This window comes from Chiloscyllium plagiosum, unplaced genomic scaffold, assembly GCF_037043375.1.
Source record: "Chiloscyllium plagiosum isolate Xiang-an unplaced genomic scaffold, Cpla_swu_hap1 HiC_scaffold_27, whole genome shotgun sequence".
Lineage (NCBI taxonomy): Eukaryota > Metazoa > Chordata > Chondrichthyes > Orectolobiformes > Hemiscylliidae > Chiloscyllium > Chiloscyllium plagiosum.
The window spans coordinates 88,376,925-88,390,545 of NW_028270165.1; the positions used below are offsets into that span (position 1 = coordinate 88,376,925).

General features: G+C 45.2%; 2 protein-coding genes across 2 annotated transcripts in view; both read left to right on the forward strand.

Moving 5' to 3' along the window:
- LOC148144900 (uncharacterized) overlaps nucleotides 1–13,621 on the forward strand; it is a 492,750-nt gene that overhangs the window by 437,037 nt on the left and 42,092 nt on the right. The window lies entirely within an intron of this gene.
- Nucleotides 2,453–4,503, forward strand: LOC148144917 (uncharacterized). The gene is made up of 2 exons (XM_087975157.1): nucleotides 2,453–2,530; nucleotides 3,142–4,503. Exon 2 carries the CDS (start codon nucleotides 3,486–3,488, stop codon nucleotides 4,404–4,406), a length of 921 nt encoding a protein of 306 aa, XP_087831283.1. The 5' UTR covers nucleotides 2,453–2,530; nucleotides 3,142–3,485; the 3' UTR covers nucleotides 4,407–4,503.

Here is a 13,621-nt window from a genome sequence, read left to right on the forward strand (position 1 = left end):
AAAAAAAGAGTTTACCAATTTAAAGAAACCTTCCCTGAAACTAATGGCGTTTGGAAAATTAAAACCAATGTTTTAAACTATTTCACTGGTTAGTGTTTCTTTAAGAGTCTTGGATGAATTCCTTCAGGTACCCGGAACTTGTCAACTCATAGTTCCAACAGTTTCGTCAGTTTCCCTGGTAATTGTAATTTTCTTCAGTTCCTCCCTTCTTTTCAATTCCTGATTTACAGCTAGTTCCAGGGTGTTACTTGTATCCTCTCGAGTGAAGACAGATTCAAGCTCTTTTCAATTCATCTACCATCTCTTTATACTCCGTTATTGAATCTCCAGACTCATTTTCCATAGAACCAACACTAATTTTGTTAACTTTTTTAAAGAAAGCTGAAGAAACTTTCCAACCTGTTTTTATATTTTTGGCTAACTTTCGAACCCTAATTGCTGTGCTACTGCCTGCATTATTTCATCTGTTTTGCCCGAGCTGTCAACTCGAGCATTAACCTGTCTGCTTCTTCTATTGAACTGACCTTGATTAAGTGTTGCAAAACACACAAGGACAAGTCTTTCCTCTCCAGAACGTCTTGGTATTTAACATGATAAAATTCACTTTGAAATATTGTTCATTCAAACTTTACCAAGCACATCCTACAGATTCAAAATTCAACAATGAGATGCAGTTTTGTTACAATCATTCAGTTTGAAGAGAAAAACTATTCATTTTGAAGAGAAGTTTGAAAACCCAGTCATTAACTGGAAGAACAACTTTTTTTTTTGTTTAAAAATGTGAAAACCTAATCAACAGGAGTAACTTTGCAGAATAGTATGTATGGCATTAAATTGTAAATCTAGTTTTCTTTCCTTCCCTGCCATTGTTCCCACAAATCTTTATATGAATCTTGATAGTTCATTCACTTACTGGGAATAGTCCAAGACATGCAATATCTTTCTAGGATTCACTTGAATTCTTCTCAGGATTCCAAGTATATCTGGTAATTTTATGAGGATGCCTCCATTAGCTTTTGGCTAAGTGAACTTCTAGATTTCGTTTGAGACTTCAAGGTTTAGATTGATCAGTTTGAATGTCGGTTGGAAATACCTCTGGTTCCTCATGGCTGTCCGTACTTTTAATCTCACAGCACCTAGTGCGTGAATGACTAAGCTGCTGCTGAACACAAACTGCTTTCTGTCAGCAATGCAAACTGCACGGTGGGTTGTTCTCACCATCTGGAAAAATGAAGGGGCAATCTCAGTCAGGATAGCACAACAACACTTCTTCCTCAGGAGGCTTATGCAATTCAGTGTGTCAATAATGACCCTCACTAACTTTTACAGATGCACTATAGAAAGTCTTCTATCTGGATGTGTAACAACCTCGTCTGGCTACTGCTTTGTCCAGAATGATAAGATACCCAGAAGGTTTTATGCACATCGCAGACCATCATGGAAGTCAACCTACCATCCATGGTCTCCACCTACACTTCTCTTTGCCGCAGAAATGCTGCCAACCCCCTAATGCTCTCTCACAACTTCAGAAGATACAGAATCTGGAAACACATGCACCAACAGATTCAGAAAGAGTTTCTTCCCTGCCATTGTTAGACTGATGAATGGACTCTCTTTGTACAAATGGAATGATCTGCAGAGAAAGTGGTGGAGGCTTGCACAATTACAATATTTAAAAGGCATCTGGATGGGTGAATGAATTAAGAAAGGTTCACAGGGATATGGGCCAAGTGTTGGTAAATGGGACTAGATTTATCCAGATTAACTGGTCAGCATGAACGAGTTAGACTGAGGGGTCTGTTCCCACGCTGGACATCTCTATGACTCTGTCCAATTCTCACTTACCGTCCCCTTCAATAACAGCATAATCGGAAGTATATGACATAGCTACAACACATAATTACAACAATTAATTATAATCGAATGTGAGAAAACCACGAAGAGCACGTTGAATGTTTAACAACTCAATAAAACTAGACAAATCTCTGACCCTTTTCACGTTCCAGTTCTGATAAATGCCATGAGGATCAGAAAGCCTTAAGAGAGCGCGAATCTGAAACCCCTTCACTTGCATTCACACTATCCGCCGCCAGTTGGTACAAGTGTACAGTGCCTTCCCTCTTCTCTCTCCCTCCCAGAATGAGGAATAGAAAGGGGGAGATATTGCTTTGCTCCCAGATATTGCCCAGAGTTGGGGAGGTGTCAGTCTGAAACTGATCGCACTACTTCCGCGTTGTGACGTCCTCATACGGGGCGGGACGTCCGGAGGGAGCCGGCCGATGACGATCCCGTGTTCCAAGATGGTTCTCTTCTATTGACCACGCGTTATGACATCACACAGGTAAACTGTGAGCCAATTGGAATCCCTGGATGACCGGAAGGAGACTGGTCCTCCGGCCAATCAGAACCGCCGTATTGACTGAATGCGGAAGTTTGACAATGAGCTTCTGAAGCTGATGCTGCTCCTCTCTCCCTGAATGAAGATTGAGCTTCACCTCAGACTGCAACTTCCTTTCTCTGTTCACTATCTGTGAGTACGGCACTTTCTTTTCTCACCCACCTTTCTATTCTGGGGTTAAACTGCTCAGTTTCTGACTCTTTATTTCATCCAGTCCATGCTGAACATGATTCTAAACTAGCTAGTTTCCACCTGCCTGGAAGTGGTCTCCCATTTCAGGGAGAAATGAGGAATTTATTCTTTTCTTGTTAGTTTATGGAATGTTCCCCCACAGAAGGTAATGGAGACTGGCTCATGGAATGTATTCAAGACTTAATTGAAGAGAATTTTAAATGACAGGGATATGAAAGGTTATGGAGAACAGCAGGAAATGGAGTGACGGCCAAAACAGCACAGATATGATTTTTTGGAACAGCAGAGCAAACCCCAGAAGCTGAATGGCTCACTCCTGGTTCAATCTGTGACAACCTATGTCCAGGGCAGGAAGAGGTGAGCATAGATCCATCAGTCAACATTTTTCAGCATTTTTAGGAGAATGTGGAGCATGGGGCAATAATACCTAGTGAGAATGGAGGGACACTGTGGCACTGAGAAGAAAGAATGTTCCACAGGTACCAGAATTGTCTGTTTGGAATTTCTATTCTTTGTAGATAGTGATGTCTTCTGTATTCTCTATTTTACAGGATATCAGAATGGATGGAATTGCAGCCAGAAATCTCAAAACAAGATCTGATCGAGACAATCGATTCACTGGCATAGGAATGTTATCAGTCTTTTGAATCTCACTGGAAATTTTATTTCTCTTCTATCCTGTCTGATTTGAAATGTTTCAAACTTCAGTAAGACTGAAGTACACAGACCTCAGTGAGCGTGTACCAGTGAACTGACTGTGGGAAGAGCTTTAAGCGGGTACAAAGTCTGAAATAGCAACATCCCGTTCGCAGCAGCAAGACATAGAACACCTTCCATTTGTGAATGGTCCTTCAACTGATTGTCAACACTAGAAGGCGGTGGGGATTCCCACCTGATGGAGAAACCGTGGAAATGTGGAGACTGCGGGAAGGAATTCAAATTCCCATGTTTGCTTGAAAGCCATCGCCGCCGTCACACTGGGGAGAGGTCGTTCACCTGCTCTGTGTGTGGGAAGGAGTTTACCCATTCATCCGCCCGAGTGACCCACCAGCGGGTCCATACGGGGGAGAGGCCTTTCACATGCAATTTGTGTGGGAAGGCGTTCGTTCGGTTATCCACCCTGCATAGTCACCAGCGGGTCCACTCTAGGGAGAAGCCTGCTCTGTGTGGGAAGGCGTTCAACCAGTCTTCCAACCTCCAGAGTCACCAGCGGGTCCACACCGGGGAGAGGCCGAACACCTGCTCTGTCTGCGGGAAGGAGTTCGTTCAGTTATCCACCCTGGTGACCCACCGGCGGATTCACACTGGGGAGAGGCCGTTCACCTGCTCCATGTGCGGGAAGGCGTTCACCCAGTCTTCTGCCTTGATGAACCACCAGCGGGTTCACACCGGGGAGAGGCCTTTCTCCTGCTCAGTGTGCGGTAAGCACTTCAGCGATTCATCCACCCTGTGGCGACACCGGTGGGTCCACACCAGGGAGAGGCCGTTCACCTGCTCCATGTGCGGGGAGGGCTTCATTGATTCGTCTTCTCTGCGGAGACACCAGCGGGTCCACACCGGGGAGAGACCGTTCATGTGTTCCATCTGTGGGAAGGCATTCATTCAGTCCTCTAACCTGCAGAGTCACCAACGGGTCCACACTGGGGAGAGGCCGTTCACCTGCTCAGTGTGTGGGAAGGGGTTCATTGATTGGTCTTCCCTGCGGAGACACCAGCCTATCCACACTGGGGAGAGACCGTTCACCTGCTCCGAGTGCGGGAAGGGATTCAGTCAGTCATGCCATCTGCTCAGACACCAATCCAGTCACACTGAGTAGTGAACATTTGGATGCTTTGTGGGTGTTACTTGTCTTAATATTCAAGAGCTGAAAATGTGTTGCTGGAAAAGCGCAGCAGGTCAGGCAGCATCCAAGGAGCAGGAGAATCAACATTTCGGGCATGAGCCCTTCTTCAGGAATCCTGAAGGGCTCATGCCCGAAATGTCGATTCTCCTGCTCCTTGGATGCTGCCTGACCTGCTGTGCTTTTCCAGCAACACATTTTAGCTCTGATCTCCAGCATCTGCAGTCCTCACTTTTTCCCTTAATATTCAAGAGGGCATATATTCCCTGGTGAGTTGAGCACCTATTAAGACACACTTACTGATTTGGAGCATGTACTGAAGTCAGGAGGTGTGTATCTGTCATGTTTGACTCCGAAGAAATCTGGCTCCAGTTTCTCCAACGCCACCAGGATGCCAGGATGATAACATGGTGTGACATATTGTGTTATAGGTCTCTTTACTAACTTTCCATTTAGACATTCATAACTCTTTTCTAAGCTGCTCACAGGAGCCCTATATCTAATAATACTGCATTCCCATTTCATTCACTCATAACTCTTTCCTATAACATAGCTTTATTCATTCATTCATAAAATTGCAGTTTTGTAGTATATTTTACTATTACAAAATAGAATAAGTTAAAACACCTCTTTTGACTCATTCCTGCTTTTTCACACCTTCATCCCTTACCAGCTCTTGCTACAAGAAGTGTTTTAGGCCTATTTCTGCATCAAAAGCTACCTCTGAATAACTGTCAACATAGTAATGTTTTCAGAACAATACCTCCCTGCCATCTTATCACCATGAAAAAATACAATATTAATCAGCCCTTGCTAACTGTCTATCGGGACCTGAATCAATACATCAATACATCAAACAGTTTCCCTGACTCGCAGCCACTGTCCCCTTTAAGAAGCTGACTATCGAGACTGTGCTTCTATGAAATTGCAGGAATGAATGAAACTTATGCTGGCAAATACTAAACATATCTCACAATCCAGCAGTGATAAATAGTTTAATATCCTTTATTATTTTATTCAGTGCAGGTACAATGTCTAACTTATTTAGAGCATATAGGCCGAGTAATTTTACTAACATTTGCTGACTTAAAAGACGAAAGGACTAACACCTCTTAATTCTGCAAGCAGACCACACAGACAATCTCAATCCTATCGGGAGTAGCAGCCAGCATTTGTGTACAATAGATAATACAATGGGACACCATAGTGACGGAGTGTTAATCTCTGTAAGAACTGTGTGTAAAGAGGCTGCGGTAAGGACGGTATTTTGGGATTCCATCTCCACCTCAAACTTGTGCAACTTGCGGTTGCTGAATAAAGAGGCTATTTTCGCCAGTTGCTGATTTTGGTCACTATTTGAACACAATCCCACAACGGGAACAGAGAATGCTCGCCCAGTGCTGAAGGTTGGACAAAAAGGAAAACTAAAGTTTCTGACAGTGGCTGACAATCCGAGTGGCGTTTGTGAGAAATGCCCGGAGCTATGTGGAAATTGTCAGGGTCTGGGTGACCCAACGATGTTCCCGGGCTCTGAGCCACACAACAAGTGGCAGGGTAGAGGGGGGAATGTGGACATGGGTTATGTCCCCAACATAGTGCTGGACAGCATGGAAACTGACCTTTCCATCCAACTTGGCCATGCTGACCAGATATCTGAAGTTAATCTCATCCCATTTGCCAACACTTGACCCATATCTCTCTCAATTCATCTATCCATCCAGATGACTTTGAAATGTTGTAATTGTACCAATCCCACCACTCCCTCTGGTAGCTCATTCCATACATGCATCAACTTCTGTGTGAAAAGGTTGCCCCTTAGATCCCCTTCCCCATCTACCTTAAACCTATGCCCTCTAGTTATGGACACCAAAGGGTCTGATTCCATGCTGTACAGCTCTATGAATCTAGTGTAAGTGATAACATATTGGTGGTACACATTTGATGGGCCAAAGGGCCTTTTCTGTACTGTATGATTCTGTGATCAGAAAACTCCTGTAGGGTTCCACAAAAAGGATGCCTCTCTGAATCGGACACCATTTATTTTTTTTTATTTTTTTTTCAATGCCCTAACCTGAGAAGGCTTCTGAATCTCCTGTTTATTTTATTAAACAAATTACAAAACAGTTTACAAAAAAAACATTGACAGCTGTACACAAAAGACAGCAATTTTACAAGGGAGAGGAGCAGCAAAGCTAGGCCCCGAACCCTACCGTTCAACCAATTTACAGGGAGAGGAGGACAAACCTCAAATCCCAGTTCGACATATGACAAGACAGTGACAATGACATTTGTACATTAGACAATACCGTTACATACAAAAGTGCAGACAATACAGACCCAGCAAGCCCCCGCCCCTCCCACCTTCGGACACCATTTATAACAGATTAATGCAATAATAACCTTAACGTGCAATTTAAGAACAGACATCATTCCATTAGAGCACGTTCTTTCTGTGCTGAAACCATTTTGTTGTTGGTGGGTGATCAGGCTGAGGAGCTTTAACTATTTAGGTTTAGATGTTATGCATATAAGTCTGGAATAACAGTGGATTAGGAATCGTGTTTGGAGAGAATGGTACTCCAAGCATCTCTCATCCTGTTGTGTTAACGAGAGAGAGAGAGAGAGGATGTCGCATCTACAGATCCGACAGAAGAGTTGTGCAGCTTGTTCGGTCAGTTGAGTTGGTTCTGCTCTCAGACAAGACTGGATGTTGATTTTGATGGATCCCTATTAAACGCTACATCAGAACACTCCAAATCCAAGGAATGTGTCATGAGTAGATCAAACATGACATTTGGAGAAATAGGTGCTGACATTTCTATCCTTGTGGGGGCTGGGGGAAGTCTTCAGATCAGGGAATGTATGTGGAGAGAGAATTGGTTAATGTCTCGTGTCTGATTTCACTCTCATTCAGAACTGAAAGGGGCTGGAAAATGCTTGTTTTTATGGCATAGACAGAGGGGTGAGTAAGACCGAGGGGAAAATATGGTGAGAAGTACCCAGAGCCAAAGAGATAGATTGCTAATGATGGTGAAGGTGAGATTGAGGTATCATATGGGTGTTAATGGAAGTGTGAAAGGGAGAAAGCATCCACACTGCTCAGAACAAAGTCAACAAGACATGCCTGTGTGAGCAAATGGAACAAAATTGGAGAGGACTAAGCAGGGCAGACTGATACAGTGAATGGTAGACCCCTGGGGAGTGTTGCTGAATGAATAGCTCCAGGAGTGCAGGCGTTAATCCTTGAAAGTGGAGTTGCGGGTAGACAGGGTGGTGAAGAAAGTGCTTGCTTTCGTGGGTTACAGCATTGAGTAAATGAGTTGGGACGTCACATGGCTGTACAGGACATTGGTGAGACCACTTTTAGAACACGGCATAGAAGTCTGGTCGCCATTCATTTGGAAGGACCCTGTTAAACTTGTGAGGCTGCAGACAAGATTTACAGGGATGTTGCTGGGACTGGAGGTTTTGAGTTATAGGGAGAGGCTGGGGCCTTTTTTTACCCTGGAGCGTTAGAGCCTGAGGGGTGACCTTATACTGATTTATAAAATCATGAGGGGCATGGAGAGAGTGAGTAGCCAAGCTCTTTTTTTCTCGGGGAGGGGAGGGGGGTGGGGGGGAAGGTTCAAAAGTAGAGGACATAGGTTTAAGGTGAGGGGGGAAATATTTACAAAGGACCTAAGGGGACACAGTTTCATGCAGAGGGTGATGTTTGGATGGAATGAGCTGTCAGAGGAAGTGGTGGAAGTGAGTACAATTACACATTTTAAAATGTATCTGGATGAAGGGTTCAGGTTTAGAGAGATATGGGCTAAATGTGGAACTTGGGTCTGGGCCAGATTGAGACATCTGGTCGGCATGGATGAGTTGAACCGAAGGGTCTGTTTCCGTGTAGTGTGACTCTATATCTATTCTCTATGACCAAAACCAGACCTCTTCACTGATAATCTTCCTGCTGGATTTTTTTTTAGAGCACCCAATTTCAGGAGATTTCTGGTGGGTAAAATTGGCATCTGTCCTGTATCATGGAAATTCTGGAAAATAAAAATAAATAGTTCTCCCTGTGAATGGTACAATCCTCCCCACTGCTACCTCTCCAATGAACAATTACAATCTTTTGCGCCTCCACACCCATTCAGGGTACAGTCCTCCCCTACCCACATCTGACATGAATGGTATGACCCTTGCTGTCTGAATTGTATAATTGTCCCCTTCCCATGAGAATGGTACAATCCTTCCACCCCCCACCACAACCCATGAATAGTAGAATCCTTCTCAGTCCCCCATTTCCCCCAGAATGGTGCAATTCTCCCCTGAGAATCCTGAGCTGGGAACTCCCAAGTCTCTTTGTGCTTCCAGCATGGACCCTTTCTGGAACTCCACTTGCCCCCTCCTGAAAAATGTCCCTTTATACCACCACTCTGCCTTCTGCCAGCCAATCCTCAATCCATGTCAGCACCTTGCCCCTAACACCTGGGACTCTTATCTTATTTCACAGCCTCCTGCGCTGCACCTTGTCAAAGGCCTTCTGGAAATTCAAATCACTCACATCCACTGGCTCTCCCTTTGTCTAACTTACTCATTCGCTGCCTAAAGAATCCTAATAGATTTGTCAGACATGACCTCCTCTTGTCAAAGCCGTGCAGATTCAGTCCTGTTTTACCATGCACCTCGAAATATTCCACACTCTCACCCTTCAAAATGCGTGTTCAGTTTACCCATTTTACCATAAATAAGCTCTTCTGTTAATTAAAATGTAACCAAGTTTAAAGACATCATATTATGTATGTACACTGTCTTTGCCCCTTGTAATATATTATCCTTCTGAAGAAGTCCTTCAAAAAATATTAGCACAAGGTATGAAATGGACATTAGAGTGGAAAAGGATGAGAGATGTCTTAATAGAGGTATTCAAGATGTTGAGAGGCATAGATAGAGTGGATAGCATTGGAAGACATTTTTGTTACAAGTCGGCATAATTAGATGTCAGAGTAGGTTCTTCACCCCCAGAGTGGTGGGTGCATGGAAACCACTGCCAGCAATGGTATAGAGTCCGATATATTAGCAACATTTAAGCGATATGCACATGGAAGTTAGTACATTGAAGGGTATGCCTCATCTGAGAGTAGGATAAAGTGCCTGTACTGTTCTGTGTTCTATGTCAAAAGTTTCGGATTTGTGAGCAGTACAGTCAGATCCGAGCAAACAAGGACATGCAGGTCATACGGCGCTTAGACCGAGCGAGGCGTGCAGGGTTACGGCTGCACAAGGGGTGCACAAAAGCAAGGTCAACATTTAGATTTCAAATTGGACCATTTGGATGGTGTTGGACAGAGGAAGGAAGTTGCCGTCTGAGTTAAAGCTCAACCTTCATTCAGAGAGAGGAGCAGGAGCAGCAGCAGCTTCAGAAGCTCATGTTCCACCTTCCGCATTCAGACAATACGGGGCGCTCTGATTGGCCGGATGACTAGACTCCTTCCGGTCCTCCAGGGTTTCCCAAAGATTGGTCAGCCATCGACCAGAACGATGAGGGGCGGTGCCCCATGCCTATCTGACACATGCGCAACAGCACCTCCCTCTCAGCGCACGTGCACTGTCCGCCATCAGAAGAGGGGTTTCTCCATCGCATGGGAGTGTGGGAGATATAGCTGCCATTAAAGAGATTAAATCAAGTGTCTCATATGCTTCCTTAACTGTCCTACTCGTGTGTTGTTGTAGTACATCTCAGGAACCAACCTTTAATCGATTTTAAATGTATACACTGAATGAAAGACTACAGGTGTTTACCTCTAAACTCTATTTCCAGTTCAGTGTCAGTATGTTGCTCTGTATCTGTCCTCAAATAAGGACCGAGTCAATACCCTCCACCTGTCACTCCTGAACGTTGATTTTGTTTTTTGTTTGCACATTCCAACACTCTGTTTCAATCATTTGTTAAAAGTTATTCGTGGTACATGAGAGTTGCTGGCTGGCCAGCATTTTGTTCCCCTTGAGAAGGTGGCGATGGGCTGCCGTTTTGAACTGCTGTGGTCCACACGCTTCACGATGACCCACAATGTCCTTAGGGAGGGAATTCCAGGATTTAGACCCAGCAACACTGAAGGAACAGCAATATATTTCCAAGTCAATATGATGAGTGGCTTGGAGGGGTACTTGCAAGAGATTGTGTTCCCAAGTAGCTTTTGTCCTGGTCCTTCTAGCTGGAAGTGGTTGTTAGTTTTGAAGGTATTTTCTCAGGTTCTTTGCTGAATTTCTGTGGTGCGTCTTGTAGATAGTACACACTACTGGTTCTGAACAGTGGAGCAGAGGGAGTGCATGTATGTGGATATGGTGCCAATCTATCAGGTTACTTTGTCCTGGATGGTATCAAGTTTTTTTCAGTGATGTTGAAGCTGCACTCATCTAAGCTGGTGGGAGAGTATTCCACTTCACTGCTAAATTGTGCCTTGTAGAAGATGGACAGATGAAAGTATTTGACAAATGCCCTGCTTCCACAAGATCTAGTGGATTTGTGCCACTTTTACCCACCAAAAAGCTCCGGACACTGGGTGCATTATAACAAATCCAGTGGGAAGATTATCACTAAAAAGGTCAAGTTTCGCTCATAAAAGGTTTACAAAATTATGAGGGGCATGGATAGGGTAAATAGGCAAAGTCTTTTCCCTGGGGTCAGGGAGTCCAGAACTAGAAGGCATAGGTTTTGGGTGAGAGGGGAAAGATATAAAAGAGACTTATGGGGCAACGTTTTCACACAGAGGGTGGTACGGGTACGGAATGAGCTGCCAGAGGAAGTGGTGGAGGCTGGTACAATTGCAACATTTACGAGGCACTTAAATGGGTATATGAATAGGAAGGGTTTGGAGGGATATGGGCCGGGTGCTGGCAGGTGGGACTAGTTTGGGTTGGGATATCTGGTCAGCGTGGACGGGTTGGACCGAGGGGTCTGTTTCCATGCTGTACATCTCTATGACTCTAAGTGTTATTGACTTATAGAGTCACACTGCACTGTAACAAACTTCAGTTCAACACATCCATGCTGACGAATTGTCCGAGACTGACCCAATCCTAATTTCCAGCATTTGGCCCATATCCCTCTAAACCCAAATGATTCATCCGGACACCTTTTAAATGATGTAATCGTACTCAACTGTACAACTTCCTTTAGCAGCTTGTTCCACACACACACAACCATCAGCATAAAAAGATGGTCCCTTACATCCCTCGATCTAACCCCCCATCACCCACAGCACCCCTTGTCCATTCCCCTGCCACACATATCGCCCCCATTCATTCACCCCCGTCACCCACAGTGCCCCCTGTATGTACCCCTGCCACCCACAACGCCCCCTGTTCATTCTGCCCGCCCCACCATCCACAGTGCCCTATCCATTTCCCCCGCCACCCACAGCACACCCGTCCATTCCCCTCCCACCCTAAGCACCCCCTGTCCATTCCACTACCCCGCAATTCATAGTACCCTCTGTCCATTCACCCATGGCTCCCATCACCCTCACTGTCCATTCCCCCTACCACCCATAGCACCACTGTCCATTTAGCCGGCACACACAGCGCCCCCTGTCAATTTCTCCCCCACCCCGCCCCACATAGCGCCCCCTGTCCATTCTCCCTCTCTACTTCTAACACCCTGTCCGTTGTCTCTCACGCCACCCTCTGCACCACTGTTATTTCTCTTCGCACTCTCTCCCCTCCATCCATTCTCTCCCTCACCGTCTGTCGCCATTCATTTTCCATCACTTCCCCCACCCTCTGCCACGCAGCTCATTCCCTCTTCCCCCCACCTTCCATCCCCATCCATTCTCTACCCACCCAGTGCCCCTGTGCATTCTCTCTGTTTCTTTCTCTCCCAACACTCTGCATATCCAATTCGCTCTCTCCTCACCCCATTCTGTATCACTCCTCCCCAGCACTCTGCATCCCCTCCCCCATTTTCTCTCTCTCTTGCCCCTCTCTCATTCTCTGTCACCCCCAGTTTTTCTCTCCGCTCTACCCTCTGCCCCCCTGTCCATTTTTTCTCTCTCTCTACTCGCCCCCCCCCCCGAATCTGTCTCTCTTCTCCCCAGCTTCCCCCTCACTCCAGTCTTTCTCGTGTCTTGAGCCCTCTTTGATCGTTGTATCAAGCCCTTCTAAGGAGAGAGACAGAGAGAATGGGTGGTGATGAAGGGAAAGATGAGAAATGGCTGATCTTTACAATTGACAATAGCTAAAATGATATATTCAGAAACATCGTTAAAGTCTGAAAGTACATACATTTTTTTTTAAATACCTGCTGAAATCTTTCTGAAACTTGCATTTAGGCTACAGCTCAGGACTGGCTGTAAGGGGTGAATGGACAATTCCTAGTCTTGTGTAATTGGTTCCAACTATGTAGAAATAGAGTTGTAGAGCACGGACACAAAGCCTTTCAGGCAAGGCTGACCAGATATCCCAATTTAATCTAATGACCCATTTGCCAGCATTTGGCCCATCTCCTTCTAAACTCTTCATATTCATATACCAATCCAGGTGTCTTTTAAATGTTGTAATCGTAGCAGTCATCACCAATTCCTCTCGCAGCTCATTCCAAACGCACAACATACTCTGTGTGAAAAATTTGCCCCCTAGTTCCCTCCATAAATCTATACCCTGTAGTCCTAGACTCGCTCCGACGACCCTGGGGAGAAGGCATACAAAAGTTGAGCAGCCAGACAGAATGCAAAAGGAATTAAAAGTTGAACCACAGGAGAAAAAAAATGGCTCCACCCTTTTTTTCTCCTATCGGCATTTGAACACTTAAAAACTGTCAGTAACAGCGACATCTCCACAGATCATACTGCGTGTGCTCCTCGATGTCAGTAAGGCACTACTCATGTTTGGCAGTGTCAGCAAATCACTGCGCATGCTCCTCGCTGTTCGCTGAAGAGGCGTGCGACTAACTTTTGACGAATCAATAGAAAGTCAAGGAGGACCGGAAGAAGAATGGTGCTCCTGCCACTCAGAGCTACCCTATTGTCTGAATGCGGAAGGTGGACCATGAGCTTCTGAACCTACTACTGCTCCACTATCTGAAAGATGATCGAGCTCCAGCCCAGACTGCAACTTCCTTCCTCTGTCCAACATCTGTGAGTATGGCACTCTTTTTTTTTTCTCACCCCCTTTTTCATTCTGGGATCAAAGGGCGTGGGTTTTGACCA